General features: G+C 41.1%; 3 protein-coding genes across 3 annotated transcripts; 1 reads left to right on the plus strand and 2 right to left on the minus strand.

Moving 5' to 3' along the window:
- Positions 1-820: 820 nt before the first annotated feature.
- LOC119744680 (prostaglandin E synthase 3-like) lies at positions 821-7,254 on the plus strand. Its single transcript, XM_038220742.1, has 6 exons — positions 821-925; positions 2,097-2,295; positions 2,650-2,751; positions 2,856-2,936; positions 3,344-3,425; positions 4,002-7,254. The coding sequence occupies exons 1-6, from the start codon at positions 909-911 to the stop codon at positions 4,019-4,021; spliced, it is 501 nt and encodes a 166-aa protein (XP_038076670.1). The 5' UTR covers positions 821-908; the 3' UTR covers positions 4,022-7,254.
- Positions 7,255-7,483: 229 nt separating this feature from the next.
- Positions 7,484-16,070, minus strand: LOC119744679. The gene is made up of 12 exons (XM_038220741.1): positions 16,007-16,070; positions 14,700-15,566; positions 14,310-14,378; positions 13,757-13,781; positions 13,115-13,219; positions 12,483-12,628; positions 11,855-12,083; positions 11,233-11,728; positions 10,780-10,930; positions 10,182-10,247; positions 9,046-9,159; positions 7,484-8,624 (listed from the first exon to the last, which is right to left on the minus strand). Exons 2-12 carry the CDS (start codon positions 15,537-15,539, stop codon positions 8,604-8,606), a joined length of 2,262 nt encoding a protein of 753 aa, XP_038076669.1. The 5' UTR covers positions 15,540-15,566; positions 16,007-16,070; the 3' UTR covers positions 7,484-8,603.
- Positions 16,071-16,853: 783 nt separating this feature from the next.
- On the minus strand, positions 16,854-25,502 carry LOC119745227 (protein white-like). The gene is made up of 20 exons (XM_038221450.1): positions 25,435-25,502; positions 25,024-25,271; positions 24,812-24,860; positions 23,611-23,797; positions 23,360-23,431; positions 22,585-22,686; positions 22,031-22,200; positions 21,590-21,661; positions 21,313-21,415; positions 21,051-21,131; positions 20,887-20,924; positions 20,600-20,705; positions 20,040-20,171; positions 19,777-19,869; positions 19,593-19,653; positions 18,708-18,785; positions 18,262-18,367; positions 18,032-18,132; positions 17,767-17,840; positions 16,854-17,602 (listed from the first exon to the last, which is right to left on the minus strand). The coding sequence occupies exons 1-20, from the start codon at positions 25,500-25,502 to the stop codon at positions 17,495-17,497; spliced, it is 2,049 nt and encodes a 682-aa protein (XP_038077378.1). The 3' UTR covers positions 16,854-17,494.
- Positions 25,503-26,341: the final 839 nt, after the last annotated feature.

Raw genomic sequence — 26,341 nt, forward strand, 5'->3', positions numbered from 1 at the left:
ACAATACATGTCACATGAATTCTTATAAAGTTTATATTTCTCTAATAATATACATAATTTCCAGCGCCTTAGTTGAGTATCTATGTCCAGATTAGGGTGACACACGTACCTAAAGGCAACATATAGCTGTCGCCCTTTTGTGAAAACGACCCTTTTTATATAGGACAAGACATTTTAGTGTCGCAAACCATCAATTCTGTATTGCTTCGTACGATTTTCTTCCACCTCATTTATTCAGCACTGTTTATGTAAGATGCAAATGTTGGGGGCGTGGTCAGACGAAATTAGCATTTGTAAAGTTTAGCTTGTTTGTCATCCCAGCCACCAACTCGTCTTTCCAAATTCTTTGTTTTCGATATTCCTAAAAACTCGCTGACGGGAAAACGTTGTATCATTATCCTGACTGACGGTACGTACGACTTGACCTACGCGTGATGGTACGAGTCGTCTTAACTGAAGGTACGACTTGCCGAAGGTACGAGTTGTCCAAGGTACGACTCGGTATAATGACGTCGAGTTGAAGGTACGAGTTGTCCAAGGTACGAGTTGCCCAAGGTACGAGATGACCTGTTACCAAAAATTAGCACGCTCCCAGCAATACGTCATACTGTTGCAACGAAAGTTGTAATCCACCGAAACTTGGTGATGACGTACGCTCGCAAGATTCGTTATCGGATCTCGAGATTCGGCGCACACACGGTTGCAATATGGCGCACGCAGGTGTAATCCTTTCACATCGTTGGTGGCGCTGGTCAGCGCGTGAATAATGGGGAGAAAATAAAAACCATCCCAAAGCGGGGAATACCACAAAGCTGGTTCCCCTTCCACGTGCAACGATTGTGCGGCTAGCTGGGGGGAAACCACGCAACCACGCAACAAGGTATTTCACATGTTCTAGAATTTTCAAAATGGGCGACACATCTCTGTAAGTTCGGGTAACAATTTATTTTCTCTTTTGTGTTTATGTCTGCTTCAGTTGTTGTTAGCATTATTGGTGATAAAGTGGAAAAAAGAAGCTCATGTGAAATCGAAAAATTGACAATTTCAGTGTTCATTTTTGCAGTTGATTTGAAAAACATTGCTGCGAAAGCTTTGTGTTTCCGCACGTCATGCACTATGGGACTGCTGTCGACTGTGCAATTCCGACACCATGCAGTACAATTTTTGGATTAGATTCTAATTTAGAAAAGTATCTTCATGTCGGCAACTAGCCCCATAAATGTGGCCTATTTACTGGACTGTCTCCGTAAACATAGGCCACACATCCACATGTACAAAAAACGTGTCGACGGAGCCAAATTTTGATTTTCACATTTAGGCTTAGTTTGTAGGTTTTTTTTGCTGTAGAAGAATACTCACCCTCTTTACAGGCTAATCAGAAAGTGCTGCCTTTTTCAGATGTATATTTTTCGTGAAATTTCCAGATTCATTTTAACACGTTTGCGTATCAAAATTTCAACATGAAATTTCACAAAAATTAGACATCTGAAAAAGGCAGCACTTTCTGATTAGCCTGTAAAGAGGGTGAGTATGCTTCTAAAGCAAAAAAAAACTACAAACTAAGCCTAAATGTGAAAATCAAAATTTGGCTCCGTCGACACGTTTTTTGTACATGTGGATGTGTGGCCTATGTTTACGGAGACAGTCCAGTAAATAGGCCACATTTATGGGGCTAGTCGGCAACTTCTTTTCACAATTCATAACCTCAGTTATTATTAGTCATCACAACTACACAAGTATTATGTTGGGAACATTTATTTAAACCCTCCAGGTTTGTAATAGAATGTAGAAAAATGCTAAAAAAATATATATATTTCCAACTTGGAATCCAAGAGCAAGACCAAGTTGACTGGACTGGAGATTGTCAGTGATCAGGTGATTGTTAATGTTATTGTATGTCACGTTTGTAGGAAAGAATGTTGCAACCTGATGACACATTTTTCTTCATAGTGTCTCAATAAGGGTCAGTCATTGTAAACATGTTGAGACATAAGACATTGTAAGACACAAATCTTTTTTGAAGGACAAACTTTTCGAGTACTTGTAGTTGTACACAAATCTGAGTATTTTGTATAGAATAGTTTTTTTTTTTTCAGTGTAAAAAAGCTGCACCCACCCGCCAAATGGGCCCAGAGAGCTGACACAATCTTACTGACGATATCTGTGGAAGATATTGAAAAAGAACAACGAGAGCTCAAGGTGGAAGACGACAGATTTTTCTTTCATTGTAAAGGCGGCCACGAGCATCATGTGTATGAGCTAGACTTTAAGCTTTACAAAGAGGTTGACGGCAGTGTGAGTATCAAAAACTCATCTAGCATGTCTAGGGTCCAATTTTGATGATAATTCCTACGTGTACTCACTCCCTGTACAGCTGTAAGTCGTAAAGATTGGTTTGGACTTTGGATGCTGAAAAAGCACATTCGTTCCCATTATACCTTTTCGGTCAAACAGTTAAAACAAGTCAAAAATTATAAATTTCCAGCGATTTTGTTTAACACTTTTAATTCATGTTTTTTGAAATTGCTATCTGGGGGCTTGTTAGTCAATACAGAGGAAAATTAGTGAACTTCACATATGGTAATCTTGCCGTCTTCTTTTCTCCAAACTGATACATAAAATGTTCACCTTTCATTTATTCCTGGACAGAGTTTAAGACAAATCCCAACCGACAGAGAACTCACCTTCGCACTGAAGAAGAAAGAGCCTGGCACTCCCTTCTGGCCTAGGCTGCTTGAATCAAAAGAGAAGGTAAGCATGTCACAGTACGTCAAGTAACAAATAACTTTCCAATTGCAGAATTGTTTCAGACATGGTGATGGTGTCTTTGGCATTTGTGTGTTTTTACTCTACAGCAACATTGGCTCAAAGTAGATTTCAACAGATGGAAAGATGAAGATGATTCAGATGTTGAAGAGGACGGAAACTTTGAAGACGTAAGTTGTTTCCTGTAGGACAACGAAGTACAATTAAAAGATATAACACATGCATGTTTTTCCTCATTAAAATTGCATACATTATTGCAGCCACGCGATGACACGCACTGTAACGACAAACTGCGCACACCATTCACAGATTTGCCGAATTACAAACCAACTACCAAAGGAATTTTCAAAAATTGCGACGCATCTTTGGAAATGGCCGTCTTTTATTGTTTTCTTCAAAATGGCAGCATGCCAGAAAGAGTCATTTCTCAGGGAGTTACTTTCATTACCATCTTTAAACCAAGTAAGCTTTTCTGCAATAATTTTGTCCGTTATTTTTTGGATAATTGCAAATGATCTACTACACCTTTAAATATCACTATTTTATGAATTTCAATTTGTTTCTTGCATGTGCTTAGATGATGAGGAAGATGGGAGGTGGTGTTCCACAAGGTGAGATGCTAGAAGGCATCAACGATGAAGAAGACAGCGATGATGAGGGTAAGTCGGACCAATTCCTGTCTGTTTCAAAAACAGAAACCTGATAGCCTACATGTAGATGAACTTCATTCAGGTGGGGCTTTGAAATAGTAATTAGAATCATTGTAGAATTACCCATGGCTGAAAAAAATATCTTTATCCTTTAAGTATTACTATAACTGTTATTCATTTCTGGTAATGAAACCAAGGATTCCTCAAAAGCACCCTTGGCACTGTAGCTCCCAAGCCTGAAGAAACCAGTAGAGAGGAGACAATGAGAGGAAAATACAGTTTTAGAGGTGGGAGGAAAACCCCAGAAGAATATTCGGGGGAAAACCCACGGAATCAGGTCGGGACTGAAAACCCAATCCACATATTGGCCCAGGCAGGAATCGAACCCGGGTCACAGCGGTGGAAGGCGAGGAAAGTACCGCTACGCCAACCTGACTCCACATAAGTATAATGTTAGCCTTTGTGCTGCTTGACACTTGACACCTCTCATCCCCATGTCTGAACCCCCAACAGATGAATTTTGATTTCTTTATACTTGACCCTTCACCTTCCTTGATTGGTACTTTTTCTCTCCCCAACTGACAGAGTTACCGGATTTAGAATAGATTCCATGACAACAAAAAAACAGCCAGGTATTGAGAACTTGGGAAACCTAGTGGACAGTCTAATCAACTCTAGTCATCCATTTATACCGGAGAATCCACCAATCAACAACTGCAAGGACAAGACGAAAGATGGTGACTCTAAGTGTGGGATGAAGGTCTATCGACCCTTCTATAGACTGTGATCTGGGTCCAAGACCCTCTTGAGGTACCCTAGTGCTAAGTTTCTCAGCTTGGTGACTGACTATTGGCCTGGTGTTTATATATTTCCTCCCGTTTTTATAATCATTGTATTACTTCATTGCGGTATAAAATTGCCCCACTTAAAAAGTCAAGGGTTTAATCTTAAAATTCATAATTGTTGAGTTTACAATGAAACAGACTTGTACTTTTTGATAATTAGTTATAAGTTTCAGATTTAATTTTAAGCTCAATAATTATGGCAGGTATTAAAGCAGTAATATTATATTGGGATTATGACGTGCATGTAATAGTAATACATGCATATTATTAGCTTGCTTTAAGCTAGTCCAAAGACTTGAATGCTAAGTGCATGCACTCAAAAAAGCAAACAGAAATTAACCGAAATATCGTCTGAGAAATGTCCAATCTGCCGGGAGATTTTGACGCTTGGTACTCATGGCTTGCCAACCAAAATCACCAATATTGGGAAATTGATTTTGATGGAGTTATAGGTAATATACAACATTTGCTTTTGCTGTAGTTTTCGGAAATATATAGATTTGGGGATCAGTATTTTATAGGAAATGTTATACTGACCAGTTAAAAGTTTTGTGTTCATTGATGCTGGAAAACCGAGAAAAAAATATGTCCTGGTACATGTAGTCTGGTTCCTTGACCACTTCAGACTAAATAGAGCAATTTATAGACGTCGGGGAATTGTCAGGTCAGGAAACCAGACTAGCTAGTGCAATCATTGCAACCGTTCACTGATCGGGAAACCAGACTAGCCAGATATGTAACCAACTTCAAACAAAATTTGGACTACATGTAACTAATATTGGTAATTTGGGGGCAGTATTCGAAAGAAGAAAAAAGCAAGTTTTTCCCAACGATGGTCAGCCGACCGTCCTTGGAAAATTCCATTTTTCTTGAAAATGACAGCACACCAGGTGCCATGATTTCACAGGACACTTAAGACCATTATTCACTTTCAAGCAAGGTATTTTTCAATAATTTGGTAGCTTTGTTTCTTGACGTTTGCAAGTGTTGTATATTGCCTTTAAGTCAGATTATATGTACAAAGAATGGGCCATTAATTTCCTGCACTAGGACTATTTTGGCGGACTTAAAAAAGCCTTCTTAAAAAAAAAAATTGGTTAAACGGTTCCGTAGGGTGTCGCTGTAGACCATAGACAAAGCAATACTGCAAACCAATGCTTAGTTGAAGCATGCCCAACAACATGACACATTGCAACACACCGCTTAGCTTGACTTGAGATATTTTTCTGAGTCTCTGATTGTCAAAGGTTTTTAAATACAATGCACGAATAAACTCATTGAATAAGACTCGGTGATCTGGCTAGGCAGTTGTACATTATGCATTTTTCTATTTGTATTATTTCTTAATTCATAATCATTCATGGTTTGGCTGCCTCTGAAATCGACAGAAATAGGTGTTGGTGTCAGAGTTAGCCGACTTTTGTTTATATTGTTGTACACAGCCAACAATGTTGCTTAAATCTCAGAGAGTGAACGCAGATTGAACTTGGTGTAAAAATTGTGGTGTTTTTTTTTATTTTATTAGTTCATTGTTTTTCTGGACAAAGGAAATAAAAGTGAGTGTGAACTTGAGTGTACGTGTTCTACGTAACCCAGAGGACCGACACACAAAGGCAGAACAACAGATCCTTTCAGTCCTCGGGAGTTGGAGTTTTTGTTAAAATTGGCCCTCTGTAGTTATAATTTGTGTGCTTAGTCTTTGGGAGAGTGTTATATTATAGGGAGAAAGGGAAACAAAGCATTGTCCTCGAGAGTATAGTAAAACAAGAGTGTATGTTCAGGAAGTGTGTCCTACTGTGTATCTTGAGATTAATTTTCTCATTTATGAAGGATCTTTACATGTAATTCTAACTCTCTAGCATAATTTACTAGGAACCATCACCATATGGGAAACTGCACACACATATATTTCTGACTTTGATTCTGGAGGTGTGCCAACCCAATGTAAAATACTGTCAGTTTAGGGGTACTGTACCCATCCTGACAGATTTCAACAAAACATGCCACTGGGGTTTGATGGGTTGATTTCTTAAAGAATGAAGTATAAGCAGTGGTTTAAAATTCATAAGTATGTACATGTACTCGAGTGGAGCTTATTGATTGGAGGTTGAACCTCAGACCTTAGGATTACTACTCCAGTCCTCGGCAGGACATGTTGAGAGTTTTCTAGGGATTGGTCAAATTGTACCTCTGGGCCTAGAAGCCATAGAAAGCGATAAATATCGATACTGGTGATCCAGTGGTCTTGGGTTCACAGCCTGTTGGAGTGTGTTCACCTCTGTCCACTCACACAAATGTTTAAGTTACATACCTAATGTGGACATTCCTTTGTTTTCATGTAGTTAAGAAAAAAACCTGTGGAAAAAAACTCATTTTACTCACAGTGAAAACTCTTTCAACCCAATTTGTTTAATACTATGTTTCCCCTAAGTGTTTTTTCTTAATTTTGCAAGGGATAAACCTTACCCAAAAAATGCCTCTAAGCCTGTTTTCCAGAGGGGCGAACCTTGTGTGGACGTGGGCAAGTCCACACACAATCTATAAAAACTGGTTTATGTGGACATCTTTTATTCGGAAGTCCACACAGTGAATGTAATGCTTGTACATCTAAATTGTTTATTAACTTTTTCAAAATGAATGCCAGAAGTTGTAGTACACAAGTATATGCATTGTTCATGTATGCAAAGTTAATTCACACAAAAAGAGGACTTTCCAAATTTCAGACTATGTAGTGTCTTACTATTTTGAATGGCAGAAATGGAAATTAAAGAGGAAATCAGCTGATCCGAGGAAAAGTTGCATGCCCGACTCTAAATATTGCCTAAGACATATTACCCAGCTTTGCTTCCCAACAAAATGATATTTCTTTAGACACAACAAACCCTCATTAATTAATGCTGCATTGTAAAGGTTTCAGTCACACACACATGAATGTGTTTGATCACCATCTGCATTCAATAAACCATCGTCAATGAAACAATTTCCAAGTTGAACTTTTCTCTGTCTGGTTTATATTTTGTTGTCTTAAATAAAAATGTGGAAAAACTGTTGACCCCATATGGTATAAACAAAGCAATAGTTGAACTTGATTTTCGAATATTTCATGGAAAATCTAGGGAATCTGATTATTTTTGGAAACTCGAGTGAAGGGACACAGGATGGGGGTCGTGGGGGGTAGGGGGGCAGGTATACCTAACGAAACAAAAGACAAATACAAATTCATCCTGAAGTACTGAAAATTGCAGTTTATTGTCTGTCTTCAACCTCAAATGACAGTCCCATTTGAAACATCAACCTAGGCATGAGATTTTTCAAACTTTCGTCTGAAATCAGACTTTTTGAATCTGAGAGAAAGCTATTGTTAGTATATAGAAACCCATGCATCTTTCAGACATTCAGTCAATTTTCAGACGTTTTTTCAATTGACAATCTCATTCCTGACTAACCCTACCCTTCCCAAATCCTCCAATGCTCCTTGCATAAGTGGCAACAATTTGTGGCTAATTATGGAGGATGCGACGTGTCAAGGTCTTGGGCCGGACCTTGAGTTGTTTATGTTCAGTCGAGCATAAGTGTTGGCCTAGAAATACTTGAAATCCTCCACACTGCTCCAGGATGTCACTGGCTCTGCCTCATGTATTGACAGTGATTGCTGGAGGATTTTGCAGGATTAAGGCAGTGGTCACCCCTCCAAGGACCACATTCAAGAAATGACAGATTATTTGGGAGGATTGGGGCTGTATACAATTAGCACACGGAAGCTGTTGGAGGATTTTGCAGGATTGAGGTTGCATCCTAGCAAAAATGCCTAAGGAGTTGGGTTTAACAAGCCAACAACTGGACGACAGACTTCAGGCAGGCTTCAACAGCAAAAAGCTTCAACTTCAACAGCTTGCCTTGCCAGTTGATGTTTTATCCACGAACTGTTGCTACAAATCTCATCTCATCTCTAGCTGGCACCACTGTGAGCCAATGTATCGGCTCATGAATACCAAACCTGAATAATAATACATGTTGAAGCACAGGATAAAACGCTGCTCTACCAGACCATCCAAGACACTCCAGTATTTGCGATTAAGGACGACAGTCTCCATGTCCTCCGAGAGTTGCAAAGACAACAGATACAATCCTCTCATACGCAGCTAATGCACCTGTTATGTGCACCTGATGGACTTTCCATTCAATCTATTTGCAGTCTTAGCTGATCAGGTTAAGTCTGACTTTTTTTCAGGTCAGGATTTTGTGCATTGTGTCCAGTTGGCATTTTCTACACCCTCTGTCATGTCTGTATCTCCATTTATTTTCAAACATGATGTTGTACTTGCTACAACAAGCATGTAGTTCACCTCTTCCCATCTTTCTTCTAAATTAAAGAGAGAAAAAAATACAACGCAACATTACTGGTGGAAAGAAAACTACATGTATAAAATTATTGTATTAAGCATCTGTAGGAAAATAAAACCAGAAGGATTTGAAAAATTGAAGTGAAGACTTGGTACCTTTCAATATGCTTTTAATTGTTTTGTGAAGCGCTTAAAAAGTGATACACCAAGTGTATACGTTCTTGAATTGCAATTTAAAGTTTTGAGGCTGCCATTAAAGGCAATATACAACATTTGCTTTTGCTGGAAATTGATAGATGCGACTGTCATTCACTAACAGTCAAGTTAGATATTTCATAATAATTTGGTAGTTTTGTTTTTTGATGTTTCCGACATTGTATATTACCTTTAACTACGTAGACAGTCAAGTTTTCTGAAGGCAAGTTAATTACATTTACTAACCTGAACAGCAAAGTCTTTTTCTCGGAGTCTGTACTTCAATGTGGCTTGCGTCAATGCTCGGGTGATCCGCATGGCCATACTCGCATCCTCTTCATTATTCACCATGGAGTTGGACTACAAGAACCAAAATGGGAACAAACCAGACAGATTGAATTTAAAAAAAAGTCTCTGGTTTCTGGTATGGAGCTTGCCCAAAAAGTGGTGCGGCGACGCAGCTTTTTTTTTTTTACCTGTTTTTTTTTGCTTCAAATGTCGGCTGATGACTGCAAATGGTGCCCGACTAAACTTAGTGCAAATATTATGGGAGACCAGAGAGGTCACATAAAGCTTATTCTCGATCATAACCCCATCTAAAAACACGTTAAAATTGTGCAGCAGCAGGATTGCAGTCAAACCAGTGAGTTTGGCGGTTTTGAGACATCATCTTTCATTGGAAAAAAAAACTTTTTCATTTTGCCGACGCGCATGGCTACGGCGACGCGCGCGCATACCAGAAACCGGAGACTTTTTTTTGGCCTAACTGCCTTTTTTTTTTAAGAAATCGATCAGTGTAGGAGTGAAGACAATATGAGCAGTAGGGCTGTTCAGTTTCAAATAATTTAGTATTCGATTACTCGAAACTGCATTTGACCAATATTCGGATATTCGAAAGTGCTGCAGCTGTGTGCTGCACCGGTAAAAGGTTGCGCAAAGCGTGCCAGCTAAAAGTTGCGCGCAGCGATCGATATGAGGCACATCAGTGTTTTGCAGTACGTTTTTTATATCTGTAAAGGGCTTTAACCTCCTTAAAGAATGTGAACGACGAACCGCCATTGACAAAAAAAGTTACCGTTGACAAAACGTGGTGCCTGACAAAAAAGCGCCGCACTTTTATGATAAATTAACATCACGGTCCTGTATATGTGGGTAGTTTTTTGTTTTCGAATTTTAAAAACACTTAAAAAAGCTATTCGAATATTCTGTTGATGATCTAAATATTTGAGTATTCAGTATACTCCGGGAAGCCCTAACAAGCGGATTACATACCAACTTTGTGCTACAAGGAATAATTCAAAATAAAAGATGAAATGTTATTACATTTTGTCGAGTAGTTTCTTTGTTTGCTTATTCAATCAATGAGACGACCCGTAACTCACCATTGATTTGAGCAGCGTTTCAACTGTGATTCCACCAGCATTGGCACTGTCGCTAATTTCTTTGGTCTGAAAAACAAAACCGAATCAAGGTCACAAGGAAAAAAAAAAAATGCAAACAAATAACTATACTTGTGGACTGCCTCGTCTTTCATCTTAAACTGGGGAAGAAGGCCTGGAGAAGTTTGCGAATCTAATCAAATTTCTTGTTGTTTTTTCTTACAAATCTTATCAAATCCAATACCCTGCGGTATTTCTAAGGAACATTCTGTCCAGTATCATGAATGTATGTACATGTGCGTGTACGTAATTATTTGGCAAATGCCAGGATAGCCCACTTTTAACAAGTCTGTCGGCCTCTTTCCATTGAGGTCCGGTAGAAGATGTGGAAGAAAATTAAAGTTTTAGAGGTAAGAGAAAACCCCAGGATGACATTCTAGGGAAAACGCACGGAATCAGGTAGGGACTGAAAACCCAATCCACATATTGGCTCAGGCGGGATTCGAACGCGGGTCACAGCGGTGGAAGGCGAGGAAAGTACCGCTACGCCAACCTGATCCCCTGGAACATTCAACTCTATGCCAAAAAACCCAACCTCTACCTGAGTGTTGTCTTGCGTGCCTTCGGGTTGGGCAGTACTGGCTGGTGGTTTAGGATCACCAAACCGACGTCTGTACTCTTGAGCAATGAAGACATCGCTGCAGTAAAACCGCAGCTGTTCGTCTGTCAACGGAGGCAAATCAGCTGGCGATCTGCGAAAGATAAATGCACGGGTGATATTCTGGTTAAATTTTGTACTTTATCTTTTGATAATTACTGTTGTTACTTTCACCCGAATTTGGTTATAGGACCATGGGTCAACTGGATCTCTAACCCTGTCAGACGCAGCACAGTGCATCAGGTGAAAAAGTCAACTCCAATACCGGTGCAAAAACGGCCAGTTGTACGGCCAGTTCTGAAACAAAACGTTGTAAGAGCCCTTCAGTTGGCCATGGCATTGCTACATGTAGAGTGATTACAAATAACGACGGATTAAATTGCAATTGAGGCTTACATTATTTGGTTCATGATTGGAGGAGTTTCCTTTGAAGGTAGGCGTGTCATAGGGGGAGGCGTGTTCTCTGTGTGGGCGTTGACCTCTGGGCGTGGCGATGCTGAAAGTGGCGGCAACCGTGTCACAGATGGCAAGGCGTGATTGATGGGTGTGGGTGGGGCATGAGGCGGGACTTCCTCAGGAGATAGGGCCCGTGATGGTAGGCGTGTCACAGGGGGAGGTCTGTCGGGGGAGGGGCTACGAGGGTGCAGTCGCGTGATGGGTGGTTCTGGAGTGCCCCGCCCGGCAGGTTGCAGGCGTGAGTGAGGTAGTACGGGGGTATCTCTCTGAGGCATTCGCTCGGAAGGATCTTGACGACTGTAAGGAGGTCTGGGAATGGCCGGATACTCTGGCGGTTCGGCAGAAAGATGGGGATGGTTTTGTCCGAGACGTTTGACACTGCCTCGGTTCTCTGGCTCTGTGCCAGGTGGGAGACAACCCATGACATCAGGATCACCTGAAACAAATAGGAAAAGAATCCACAGCAATTAAGATTTAAGTAGAGTCCCCCAAATTCTGAGGACCTAAAATCTAAAGCCAAAGCTACAGACGGAGCCAAGGTTTCAAACCGTCAAACACTTACTGTCATAGCCCTCGACTCCGTAGTCTTCGATGTCTTCTCCATCCGTCTCCCTCTCGTTGCTTAGTCTGATCTGCATTTCCCCAGGCCCGTCGCGCTCCGCAGCTATCTTGCTGATGTTGTTGAGCAGTGCCGACAGGTCACTGTTCTGACGGCGCTGCAGTTGCCCGTTCTTGTCGTAGACGTTGGCAATGTTGGAGTACTGGTCAGCTAAATCTGGCTTCAACTTCCGCTATGAGTAAAAAAAATCCCAGAATGGTTCATGTACAAACAAAAGCATACCCACCGCTACAGCCGTCACATATATTAATATTATCTTCGTCCAAGATTTTAACATGTAGATTAAAGCCTTAAAATTAATTATTTGAGAAAATTTTCCAACAGACTGATCAGACTACATGAATTTGTTAATGAATTTTAAAGCGCATTGAGAGCTCCGATGATCTTGAAATGCGGCATAGAAGACCGTGTCTTTATTGTTAATATTGCTTTTATTATTAAAACATTGCGAAGCTACGAATGTACGCCAAGTCTTGGGAAATCCATCGTACTTTTATTGTTGCGCAAGTGCTACGCATGGTGCAAGCTACATTTGGTACACACTTTTCTGGAAATCAGCTGCTGAACTTACAATGTAAGCTTTTCTGTGGGCCCGCCCCATGATGTGTTGGTAGATAGAAGCATACATCATATCTTTTTTGTCACACAAACTACATTCAAACAAGTCCTCACTCGCGTCTTTATCGGGAAAGACGACACGTGTTACGTAGTCAAGACCTGAAACATCACAAGGCATTGCCAAAAGAGAGATCGTAAGGGACTTTATGTTAAAATGTCACGGGCGGATACAGTGGGGGACTGAGGATGTGGGGGGGGGGGGGTGCAGAATGGATCTCACAAGTGAAAAATGGCCTGATTTGAAATAGAAAAATAGTATTGGCAAATGCTGGTATGGGATGGCGGTGACACCTTAAAAGGGTATAAACATGATACAACATTTGCAAACATCAAAAAACAAAACTACCAAATTATTATGAAATATCTTACTGGACTGTTAGTGAATGACAGTCTAAAGCATTCTGTACAATCATGTCACCTGGTGTGCTGTCATTTTCAAGAAAAGTGGTATTTTTGTATCAATTTTGGCTTTTTTTCAGATACTGCCCCCAAATTACCATATTTAGTTAACAATTAACACATCTTGAACACATCGATAGGGGGCGTGGCTTGGAAGGATACAAGATAAAAAGGGGAGGGGCTTACCTATCAAAGGTGTCTCCTCCTGATTGTGAGTGGCTGGTATTGGCCCTTCCTTTGTAATACGTCCCTTGATTTTCTTTCCCAAATGTTTTCGCATGACTACTTTCTCTGTGTAAACCACCAAAAAAAAAACAAGTGTGAGTGCACAATAAGCTCTGGCCGTCTTGCATGAAAGTTTTGCACTAAATGATCACTATTTACTCACTTGGTTGTGATTGTCGTTTGAAATACAAAATTTCCAATTTGTTGAACGCCACAATGCAAACTCACTGGAGACCAATTGAAAGCGACACAGGGCCTGAGCCAGGAGAGATCGAGGGTTCACAGATGCATTCCGGGGTCTGTTAGGAACGAAGACCCGTATGTTCATTGAGCGGTGCTACATACATGAACATGTGCCACATGACGACAACATCACCACACATATCGTGGCTCCATTCACAAAATTGTCATAAACAACGTCACTAATTGTTACCAACAATTTGAGTATTGTATTTTTTGTGTATTTGTGTATTTAATGTATTATGTGTTATGACCTTCGACCCAGGCCAATCTTGGCTTTCAACTCGGCACGTTTGTCTCATCTGAATGGCTTGACTACATTTGCATCTTGATGATACGTTAGCAACAAGAAGTAACAATTACCTCCTTTCTCCACCTTGGCTTCATTCTGAAAAGGAAGTCAAAAAACCAAAAATAAGCTGGGAAAAGGTAAAAAAGTTTCAGGTTTCAGGTGCGGTACTGAATCAACTGATCAATCAAAAGAGATGGGTCTTAGGATCAACACAAAATATCAACTCAAGTTAGAGGTAAAGTCTTGACTGAAGGATGCTGCCTTAAGCTTGCCAATGTAGACGATAGGCCTCTGGACTTGGGTCCCTTGGAGGGTGGACCATCTACACTCCTCTCGCCCAAACAACTTGGCCAAATCGAACTGTAGCTCCATTCAAGTGAGCCTAAACTTGCAGTTTTCAAGACAATAGCTGTTTTAAAAGCCTGACTCCCTGAGCTGGAGAAATCTAGGAGTTTCTGTCTAGTCTATTTCCTTGTGTTGCATGTTTCAATACCTTAAATTTTGGGACTCTCATACAGAGTTTTGATAGTTCCAAATTTTCGGACTAATTTGTGGCGCACTGGTGTCAGAAACTTAAGTAGTGGATTTAATCAATGAATGTACTTGAGCAATAGTAGCGTTTACCAGTTTGTGTTTCGCTCCACTTATGTGCATTCTGAGATTGAGTGGTCCACTGCAGACAAGATCGCACAACTGAAAAAAGAAAACAATTATTGACATGATTGAAATCAATTAATCAAAATAATAGGCCAGGAAGGGTAGGGTTCCTTAACAATGCAGCCGGACTTTGCAAACTTAACAAGTTCTTCTCCAGAGGTGAAAAAAGAACTTGTTAAATTTGCAATTTCTGGCCGCATTAATTGTTTTAATTTCAAAGTAATTGATGGTGGAAAGTCAACAGAAAAATAAAATGTGGATTTGAACAGACCTATTTAACTACCAACAAGTAAATAATTTGTTAAAACAAAAACACTTTTTGCTTGGTTCTGGAAAATGGCAAAGACAACACCGTACCTCACAATAGCATCCATCCCCGATTTCCTCCGGCAGTTTCTTAGGCCTAGGCGGAGGAGACGGCGGGCGAGCTTTCTTCGCTTTCTTCTTTGTCTCGTCCTCGACAAGCTCATACGTCCCATTGGGTTTCCTTTTCACTGGCACTTTTGTGACGGGATGAAGGATGATGTCATCACTGGACCCGTTCTTCTTGTCGTTGTCTTTGGAGGTGTCTTGGCGCGGTTCAGGAGGCGGGCCCGGATGAGCAACTGGGAGTGGTTGTGTCTCTTCTGCGATGTTAGATGCAATATCAGTACAGGTGAATTCTTCGACTCCTGGGGGCGGAACTTCTGGCTTTCTGACTTGCCGGACTTCACTCCGTGCCCGTGGTGCATGATGGGCTTGCGGAGGCAGTGGGTCGGCCCTGTTTAGTGCCCTGCCTTTCTGGGGATTACGCTGGGGGTGTGGTCCTTGCCTTGCCTGTGGAGGTGGTTGGTTGAAAGTTGGGCCAGCTTGCTGACTGGTGCCCATCCTTCTGTTGTGCATTTCATCACGTGGGTGGTGGTTGTAAACCGGGGGACCTGCTTGGCGGCCATGTTGTGTCCAGTTGGGGCCTTGGCCGAAAAGTGGGCTGGGTTCGCGTCGTCTGTACTCAGGAGGCTCAGCCACTGGTTGGTAGTGAGGCTCATACCCATAGCCGTGACTAGCTGGACGCTCGTTATGGAAAATAAAATCCTCCACGTCGAAGTCTGTGCTTTGATTGAAATCATCGAGAGGAAATCTCTGGTAGGGCGATGGTGCACGTTGGCCTGGAGAGTGCCAGAACGGCTCGTGTGGGGCCGAGGGTCTTCGATAACTCATGATGCCAAAACTCAACTTGACCTTTTCCTTCGTTTGAAAAAAAAATTGTTTTAAGATATTGACGTTATTTTAATATTGCTAGTCATTTGTTAGTTAACGTAGCAAGCAAAATTGTTTATATGTCATTATGTGCACTTTATTTAGGCCTAGGCTATTTGAATTGGCAAGACTTGTTGATTGAACACAGACATGAAAGAGTTTGTTCAAATGGCCTCAAAAATCTTTTTTAAAAAAATCACAAACAATGCATGCCTGTTCACAGCAGAGGGCCTAGTTTGTCGAATGATGATTTGACGTGGGGTAAAAAATGAATTCAATCATTTTTTACCCCATTGTCTGGACCATAAAGACAACCCTTTATGATACATTTTGTTCACTAAGCAGTGGCAAATATCAGAAATCTACTGGCGACAGTTCAAGCCGCAATTAGGGGCTAAATTATCCAGTTGTGAAGGCATTTTACTTACCAATTTTTCACTAAAAACAATGCTGCAATGCTGATGCTTATGGCACTTGAGGGCGCTGTTTCGATTTAGCAGTGACGAGAATAGATAGACTGGCTGCCGGTCCCTCCAGTGTCCACTGCCCTTTGGACTTCGAATGTTGGACACACAACATAACACGCATCATGATGGACCTCTGCAAATGACGTCATCGGCCGTGCAATCTTAAAGCCTGCCAAATTAGAATCTCATCACTTGTGCGTGGGCCGGGTGGGCCGTTGTTGAGGTTTTCTCAATCTTATATAAAAATCTCCCGCTAAAATTAATTCCCAGGGGATTACATATTATAATTGGCCACCATAATAATGTAGCATATGCCCCTCATGGGTTTAAGGATGGTTTCAGATTAATACCATATTCATTTCAATTCCAATTTCTCCAACGATTTTTTTTTCACAGCAACTTTCCCACAAGATATTTGCAGTAACAGTTTTGGTTGGTTAATTGGTTGTGTTATTTCTTATTTTCCTTTCCCGGTGCTCTGTCGGTCTGACTCTGATTGTCTGTCTTTCCTTTCTGTGTGTCCGTCACTTTTTCTTCTCTGTTCTTATTTGTAAAAGGCAAGGAACGTGTGGAGAGGTGTCCAGTCTATCCAGGTCACATGTTATGAGTCCTCTTATGGCATAATTGGCATAATATGCCAAAAAATATTTATTTGTTTCTTTTCATTTTTTTTTTGGCAAATTTGCTTCTTTCAGACTTTCAACAGTTACATAACATTCTAGTAAAACACTCCAAAAGTATCGCAATTACGCAAAACATATAACGTTAATAATGAAAAGAATGTTGCCAAATTGCTTCACTAAAGCTTTCCACGCCCACTTTGGGTAAACATGCAAATTAAGGTCAAAGTAATACATTACTACTATGATGTACTATGACTCCACCCAGCTGGTGGTCATCCATTGTTGGAGGAACCCCTCCTCAAGCAGTTTCCATTCTCTTCTGTTTGTCATTCTACTCCATGTTGCCGTACGTGTTCATGTATGTGGTGATCGATTTCATCTCTCCATCTCCTTTGTCGGCCTCTTCTTCTTCTGCCTGTCCTTGGTTGCCATTCTGTGAGTCTCTTGGTCCATCTGTTGTCTTGTCTTCTTGCTAGGTGCCCTGTCCATCTCCATTTCATTTCCTTGATCTTCTCTATGATATCTTTGACCTTTGGGGTTTTGTTTATCTTATGAAGGTATGTCTGATTTTGTCCCGTAATGATAGATTGAGCATTCTCCTTTGCATGGCTCTCTGTGCTGTTATCAATTTTTGTTCCATCTCTTTGGTCATTGCTTGCTGCCCATGTCTCTGCCCCATATTCATTTACGTTGTACTATAAGTTTACGTTAAATATAAACTACGATAGGGCCTATAATTTGCTTTTATTTAAGGTCTCTTAAGTTTCCCCCACCATGACTTTCATTCTATGTCATCCACACTATTTTTGTATTAATTCGTCGACTCCTAATGCTTCACTTGTCGTCTGCAGCGGTACAGCAGAATGATGAAAGCTAGCAGGCGGAATCCAATGAAAAGGATAGCCAGGCAATACAGATCCATGCCGAAATGACTCTGAGAATGAAAGAGAACAACTTTTCGAATCTTCATTCAGGAACAATCCTATAATTTTTTTCCTCGATATCGACAACCTGTCGTTTCGTTTTACCCGTCATATTAGGCTATTATAGAAACTGAAATCACTAAAAGTAAAACAAGGAACACGCACGGACGCCTACCTCTTTGAAGGAGAATGCCTCCAACACCATCTGACCGTCTTCAATGCACGGGGCAGTCCAGTTTGATGGGCACTCTGAAAGGTTGAAAGTGCATGCACAACGATCACCGAATAATAAGGTCTTAATTATGGTAACTATATATTGTTGATGTACCAGACTTGTACATCAACATTTTATTAATTAAGTAAGCAAAACTGTTTCATTTTTACAATTTGAAGTAAATGAATGTAATTTCTTTGTATTGATTTGAATATATTGACCCTACCAATTTCATCTATGTTGGACCATTCATTGATGAGCAACGCCTCAAATCCAAAACGGAACCAAGAAAGATAGGAAAACCAGCCTAGCCACACGGGAATGTCTCTGCAAAGACAAGAAAAATAATAATAAAATTAAGCCTAATTCCTTCCCATTAGGTGCTGTCTTTTTCACGGCTGATCATCGGACGGCTGGACATATTAATAGATGAACTTAAGTGGGATGCATACTTACGCAACGTTAATAAACAGACCACCAAGCAGCATAAAGGCAAAGGCGAAAGGGGGCGCTATAGCCAAGGCCATGGAAATGGAACGACTGACAGAAGACAAGAAATACGCTGCAAAAGAAAACAAAACACACTTGTCATTTAAAGGGGCTTTACGGCCTAAAATTCCCCGAAAATGGCATGTTTTGGATTGTTAACTATAATATTTTAAAGGTCTGGTTGAAAAAGAAACTAACCTATGTCTTACCGTTCCCGAAAAAAAGACGGGAAAATTACGGTTGCATGTTTACATCAGACACGACGTTTAAAACACGTTTTATAGCCCAATTTGGCGTATTCCAGGCCTTAATGCCCCTTTAATACAGTTTAAAGCTATCATCACTTCAATTTAACGAGCAAAATTTAAACCTTTTATTTGCAACAAATAAGCCAATGCTTTCTATGACCTTACCGAAGGAAATGGCCGTACCGGTGGACAGGCAAATAACCAGGTAGGTTGTGAAGAAATTAACCGCAGCAGGATACAGACCTGAATCGGGCAAAAAAATAAAAACAAAAATGGGAAGAATAACAATTAAGATGTCAATAATATAGGTGTTCATTCTTATTGACCTCTGTTGCTCAAAGTTTTCATGCAATTGACATATCTTGAGCCAAAAGCTTTTATAAATCTTTGGAAAGATGGGTGAAACGGATATTGATTTTTGTTAACGAAATTTGTGAGCCGTTCTAGCGAAGTGAGACACATGCAAACATTGATATGAGATTTTGCGGGTATTATAAAAAAGAAATGAATTCTCCTTACAATAGTGTTTGTTGCACCTCAATCGGACATTCCTTTGACAAGTTATGGCTTTTTAAAATTCACTTTTATCGACATGTCAAAAAAGTTAAATACTGAGAAAAAAGGCCTTTACGTTCGAGTTTTGTACTTGTGAAAATGAAAGATGCCAGTTGTTTTTCCTGAAAACACTTTAATCCACGATATGTATACTACTTTTTTTTTAATTGTGTGTATGTAGTAGACATATCAAAGATAACAAAAATCAATAGATCTAAAAATTGAAAGAAATCACGCCCCTTCACTCTTATTTTATTCCATTCAGTTTTCTGCATTTTTCTCCACTATGGCCTGTGCCCAGTTCTGTCTCATTTTGCCAGAACGCCTCACATTAATTGAAAACCTTAATTTAATTTTGTTTAAATTTCTTTTTGTTTTCAGAGTTTTGTAGCCACAGAAAGATTGCACATTCGGCTCGGCACGTATTATAATTCCGAGAACAAATTTATCAAATGTATTTACAAAGTGCTTAATTACGGCATTTAATTGCCTTACCAATCATCCAGTATGGAATGAGGACTAGAATCAACGGAAGCAGAATTACGTGGACCGGAAGCTGCAAAAGAAGAAAAAAAGAGGGAAACAATATTATTGCCTATTATAACTGCCAAATGGTAATTAAAGAGCAAAATAATAAAGTTTATATAGTAATTTCATGTAGATATGAATGGGTATTTACCTCCGTGACGAACTTCGCAAGGAACCAAGCGTCAACTCTGTACATACCGCTGTAATGCTCTCTCTTCATCAGAGCAATTTCATTGGGTATGACCTGAAATTAAGTTCAGTGTTTAATCAGATCTTGATAAATCGTCAGAAGAGACCACAAAATAATTACAAGTGCAAAATTGGTGACATTTGTGACGTTTTTCACAGTTCAGCTTAACATTCGAGAGCTGGATGGAGGTCAACATGACCAAATGCTAATCCGTGTTCACACACCTGGACTGTTGTGAAAGTGTTCGCGAATGCCGAGTTGGACACCAGCAGGAACAGGACACCAGTTATGTTCTGGACTCCATCTTGGTCGATCTTCCCTTGAAGGAACACAAGGCCAAGTATGAGACCAAGAACCTTCCAGAAAAGGACAGCAAAATAAAAACTTGAGGCATTTAAACTTTTGCCTTTTTTAAGACTAATCCGGCGAACACAACAGATGCCATTAACAGGTGCTAACACGCGCGCGCATACCACACGCGCTCTTAAAGTCGAGGCGCGCGCAAATTTGATAACCCCATTGGTCGGAGAATGAGAACGCGCGTACCATACCACCTGCCGCATCGCGCCCTCCTCAGAAATGGCTTTTTAAATGAGTTCGCCGAATTGGGCTAGATACTTAGTACTGTGTATCTTCAACTGAGGGGCTAATACGTTGTGGGCAGATAACTGTATGATGGCAGGCGACCTTATTTTGCTTCTAGGTGAGTATGGAATGTAATTCATAGATAGTTGGAAGGACATCCCTGGCGACAGCATATAGTATTTAGAAGGACATGCCTTACTATTGACTGCACAAGACGTATCTTGGATGTTAATGGTTCCCGCTTGTTGCTCAGGTAGGCTCTCCTCACGCAAGCCGTGAATTGGCGCCACCAAGAAGCCTTGTAGCTAGGACAAAGAAAACCCCACAATTTTCAACTATACTTGCATTTTCCATTTAATTCTTGAAAATGAATCCATACATTAACTAAATTGATATAGCGAATTATTACATCCAGCGAATAATGATAACTTTTATAGCACATGGTTCGTAAAAACGCTCTAAACTAATATGACCCATTCCACTTACGGCGATTCAGCGGCTGTAGATGTAAATCCATCTTGTTTCTGTAAATAATGATTTTATAAAAAAACACACGCGTTTATATTTTTGATTATGTTCATCTTTCGTTATCTTCGATAATGATGGTGGCTATTATATGAATGATGACAAATGTCAAGAGATAACCGTACCATATCCTGGTTGCAGTGTGACAGACTTTTCTCTTTTATTGCATCAAAGTATGGTGACTTCAAGAAAGCTGCCGTTATCTCCTGAATAAGAATGACAAGTTTTCTTCAATGGTTAGTCTAAAAGCTCAGTTACGAGAGTGATACAATTGTTATTAAGTAGTTACTAATCATCTACATACTGAGCCAGGTATATAGGCATGTAATGTTGACCAACGTCGGTGTCGACCAAGTTTTTGACACGTTATTTTTTTTAATCTGGTACCTGGACTCTCTGTCGGCATTGTTCCCCCTCCGACGGCCTAATGGCAAGAGTCTTGATAAAGTAGTCAGCGGGATTGTAATTTGGTGGACACGAATGTCCCAAGCTGAAAGAACAATACAGTTAAGTGTCAAAAACAATGAGGTTTAGACAAATATGTTTTCAAATTTTAGCTAGGACTAAGACTATTCGAATCTCCTAGCTATAGTGGCACCTGGAACACAGTTTGGAATTTAATCCAATCTGTAAATGGGGCACAAAATAATCAACGGCAACTCACCTTTCAAAAAAGGCAGCGGCATCTTTCGGGCTTCCTTCAAAAGCAATCGCGCCCTGAGCGACAAGAATTAACCTATCATTGAAATGTGTACGAAAACAATCATGACCTGTCATCTCTTCACGAATCGGTACATGTAAAGAAGTCGTAAATGGCGTGACAACATTCCCAAAATCTACACCATAATTAACTGTGTAACAATACACCCTGTGTAATTTGTTTACACATTGGAAATTGTGGTCACGTGACATGCAAACTTTCAGCAAACGGTTCTCTTCTTCACAGCATGTATATCTCTTGAAATTATGAATACTTTAAAAGTGTTGAAATAAATTGTTTAATGTGGGTCAAATAACACACAAAAGATGCTTAAATGTTTGGGTTTCCCTGCGGTTTCCTGTCGGCATGATGTCACGGACAACAGGGTCTATCTGGGCTAATTACCTATCGAACATGCGGTAAATCGCCGATGGTGGTTGATGTATTGTACACATGACTGTACGACCGTCATCACTCGCTAAGTTCTTCAGTGTTGAGACCACGCTGTGTGCCATGTAGGAATCTAGTCCCGTGGTAGGCTCATCACAGAACAGTAAGGAGGGGTTGGTCAACACCTGAGGGGTAAAGTGAAACGTGATCACTCCAATGTGGTCAATATTCATCCGCAATGGGTCACACTACTAGCATAGCAAATGAAAAAGACGGGAAGGTTGACATGAGAAGGTCTTTTAAAACGGAGACTTTCGAAAGAATAACGGCACATGGAAATGGTACTAATCGAGATTAAACTTTCTTTGACACTCTGCTCGTGCAAACAAGCAAAAGCGTTGCTTCCATGGCAGACGTTTACAATAAAACTTCCAAGCAAGACATAATTATAGTAAGGCTACAAATGAAATGTTGGATGACAGCACTATTTTTGTAATGCAGGATCAGTATTATTTTGATATCAACAAGTTTAAGAAACTGTGTTTGAGATGTAGCTCCTGTCTGCGTACTTCTGAAGCAAACGCAAGTCGTTTCCTTTCTCCACCCGATATTCCACTGACTCCACGCTGTGGGTTACCGATGACTGTGTCCATACACCTGCTCAGACCGACCTAATAATGACGAATAATGCACAACAATGATTTGATTACCATAAGTCTTCTTTTAACTGTAATCATAAATTCGACATAATTAACGTTTGTCGTATATAAGAATTGTTTTTCAAACAAGCTCGATCGGATCTCGGAAGCTGCGGGCCAACGAATTCGTGTTCATTCATGAGTCACGTGATTGTGCCATGTAATTTCTGAAAGGAGAAGTGTTTTGAGTGAAATAACAATCAGGTTTTTGACCCCAGTGACCCGATGACGACCTTTGACCACAGTTTGGTAACTGCATGTTGGGGCTGGGCTCCTGATACTTTTGACAAAGTTTGGTTGAAATCGGTCGAAGTTTTTAGCAGCAATAGACCATGTCAACGGTTGTAACTAACTAATTTACTAACTAACTAAGCCTAATCGGAGAGACATGTTTGGTAACTGCATGTTGGGGCTGGGCTTTCAAAGTTTGGTTGAGACATGATGATTTTTTGAGCTGCTACCCGGAGCTAGCAGCGTAACATTTCATCCTTAGCAGGGGACTTTTCAGAGGCAAATGACAGAGGAACAAGAAAAAAACATGGGGGGGGGGGACCACACACCTGCATGGTTGGAATGAGAAACACAAACGAGAGATTGAATTGTGTATCGTTAATTAACATCATTGATAGAAGGATAATTAGCTTACAGAGCGAATTACTTCATCCACACGTTGGCGTCGCTCTTCGGTCGAGGCCGAGTTGTCCATTCTCACCGAAGCCTGTAGAAACGTACAACACACAGGCGTGTTTCAGGTAGACAATAATTTATTTCCAGTAAAAAAATTAAAGGTTAACGAAAGTATCAGACAAACTGTTTACATCTTTCGATGGGACTGGCCGAACTTTGATTTTACCCATTATTTCTTCATCGAAATTGTTATTTCAATTTCTTGTATACCTGAAACAACAGGTGTTCCTTGACGGTCAACCACTCCATGAAGAGATCGTTTTGCTGGACATAGGCTGAAATCCCAGCCAGCGATCCGTCTACTTCGGTCCCGTTGACTTGTATCTGACCAGTCACGGTCAGGGTGTCCGCATTCCGGCCAGTTAGGGCGTTCAGTAGCGATGATTTGCCCGATCCACTTAACGGGAGTGGGGGGATGAAACAAAATAACTGTTTGTTCGAAAGCAATACTGGCTAGCTTTTTTCCTCATTTGGTGCTATGTTGAGTAATTGCAAAAGTGTTTATGCTACTTTATAAACTTATGCTATAACATCATGTGGCCGCAGGCGTGGTTCTACGGGGGGGGGGGGGGGGCTGGGGGGGGGCTGTAGCCCCCCCAAAATTTTGTCTAGCCCCCCCCCAAAATAAATTCCGTAAAAAAAATTGCATTAGCAAAAAGAAGGATTGTAATGTACATGTGAACGGTCTCCCCCTAAAGAAGAAATAGCCGTGACAAGGGTGCATTAGTTAATATAGTGCAAGGGCGGATCCAGGAGGGGGGGCCAAAGGGGGCCATCGCCCCCCCCCCAAAAAAAAAAAACTAAACCAATTTTTAATTTTTTTTTATGTGACATCGCAATAAAGGCAGGCAATGAGTACACCACTATCTTTTCCTCAAAAACAATTGGTTAAAGTGGTCAGAAATTGCCTCAGATCGCACCACAGAGCATCTAGAATCCAAAAATTGTTCGGGGCCCTTAAGCGGGCCCCGAACCCCACGCCGTAATTTTTTGGACCCACTTTTTTGGGGGACCAACATTTTTTTGGGCCCCCCACAATAAAATTGTGTTCTGGATCCGCCCTTGCTATAGTGTGAATGATTTTAGGATTTTATTGGCGCTCCCCGTTGAAAATATGGCATGAGCCCCCCCCCCCCCCCCCCACCACCACCACCACCTATTGATTTTCGGAGGCCTAAGTGTCTGGAAAAAATAACCGGTCAACATTTCAGCACGCCTCCCTGAAAAAAATGTCTGGATCCACCGTGCTAGCCCCCCCCCCCAAAAAAAAATATTGGTTCTAGAACCGCGCCTGCATGTGGGATCTACTTTTTAAAAAGTCGAGAAATTAGACCTCAATTCTGCACATCCCATGAACATTGTCAATCTCGTCATAAATCTGCGTTTTCTTTGACCTGCAGCGTTGACCTACCTGGCGCCCATGATTGCCGTCAACGTTCCTGGCTCAGCAACTCCAGACACTGTCAAACGGTAGGAGAAATTTACAATTTATTATCAAATTGTTAGTCAGCCAAACAGCCAAATAATCCAGCTGGCAAAAAAAGTGATCGTGCCGACTAATTGCCCCCAGCACTATAGCACCGCCGAATAGGCCTGGGGCCAATACAATATCCGAATACTCACCGTCTCTCAAGATAACCTTGGATCGGTCATCCGACTCCGTACTCCCCGCGAACCACCTGCATCGCTTCGGTGCTGGTTCCAATGTCACGGAGATGTTCGTCCAGACGAGCGTGATCGGTGTGATGAATCGAGGGAGAGATGACCCGGGTCCTACTGCCGAATCGCCGCCCGGTAAAACATACCCTGCGATTGCTGAATAGCCGCTTGATGAAGGAGTCAGATTGGAAGTCGAACCAGGCTCTTCGTTTCTACAATAATATTGAAAAACAATATAGCTATTGCTACCGGATGAACTGGAACCTGAACAGTAACCGACTGATAACGCCACATGTCTTTTTATGCTCCACTCAAAGTTTATTTCGGCTCTATGCTGGATCAGTTTGCAGCAAACGACAGCAAAGAAAATCTTACCCATCGTTTGATTTTGAGCGCATAGTGTCTTCTTTAAGGAAGAGCGGTTTCTTCTCGTTGGATTCCATCATGTGATGCTGCACTCTATCGTCTCGCCGGGGACCTAGCGAAATATTAGGATGTAATTTGTGGCGATCTAGTTCAAAAGAGAAACGAACGTTCAGAGTAAATCTGTCTAACTAGCTTAGACAAACTTTGCCAGAATGAGCTAATTGTATTTCATCTTGTCCTTTTCTACTTTTCTGGTTTTAGTGATAACAACTGGAATAAATTGCTGGTATAGCTGACAATCATAAACAAGGGCGCTCTGACAAAATCAAAATTTGATTTACGTTTCGACTTTAAAGTTGTTCCCATCCCGATAACCATAATAATTATGCACGTCATTCTAATAATAAACGCTGATAATAAAGGTGCTGGTTGTCATTTTGTGGTGTTAGTAAAGATCAGCGGCGTATAGCCAGGGTTCTCATCCTGGGAGGGGGGGGGGTGTATTTGGGGGGGGGGGGGGGGGGTGGATGTTATAGTGTAGCCTCGGTTTGCGACGCCCAAATTTGTCCGTGCTCAAAGGCAGACCTCCCGTAAAATCAATTAGTTTGGTGGGGGGGGGGGAGGTGACAACTTCTTTCAATTGGGGCGCTGTTCAAAACACAATTCATAGTCATTGGTATCGCTATACGCGTTCAACGGGACGTTTCCAATTGCTTAACTTCAAGTGGGCCGAGGGGGGGGGGGCGGCGTTATTAGGGGGTGCGCCCCCCCCCCCACGCCCCCCGTAGCTACGCCGCTGATAACGATTAGGTATGCAATTGGACTCGGACCATTGATCCGAGTATGGAGACAAAACATCGCTGTTCTAGCCACTATATAAGCACAGGACCTGAACTCCATCCCGATCCTGACCGAG

Source organism: Patiria miniata, unplaced genomic scaffold (genome assembly GCF_015706575.1).
Source record: "Patiria miniata isolate m_02_andy unplaced genomic scaffold, ASM1570657v1 HiC_scaffold_7, whole genome shotgun sequence".
Taxonomy (NCBI): domain Eukaryota; kingdom Metazoa; phylum Echinodermata; class Asteroidea; order Valvatida; family Asterinidae; genus Patiria; species Patiria miniata.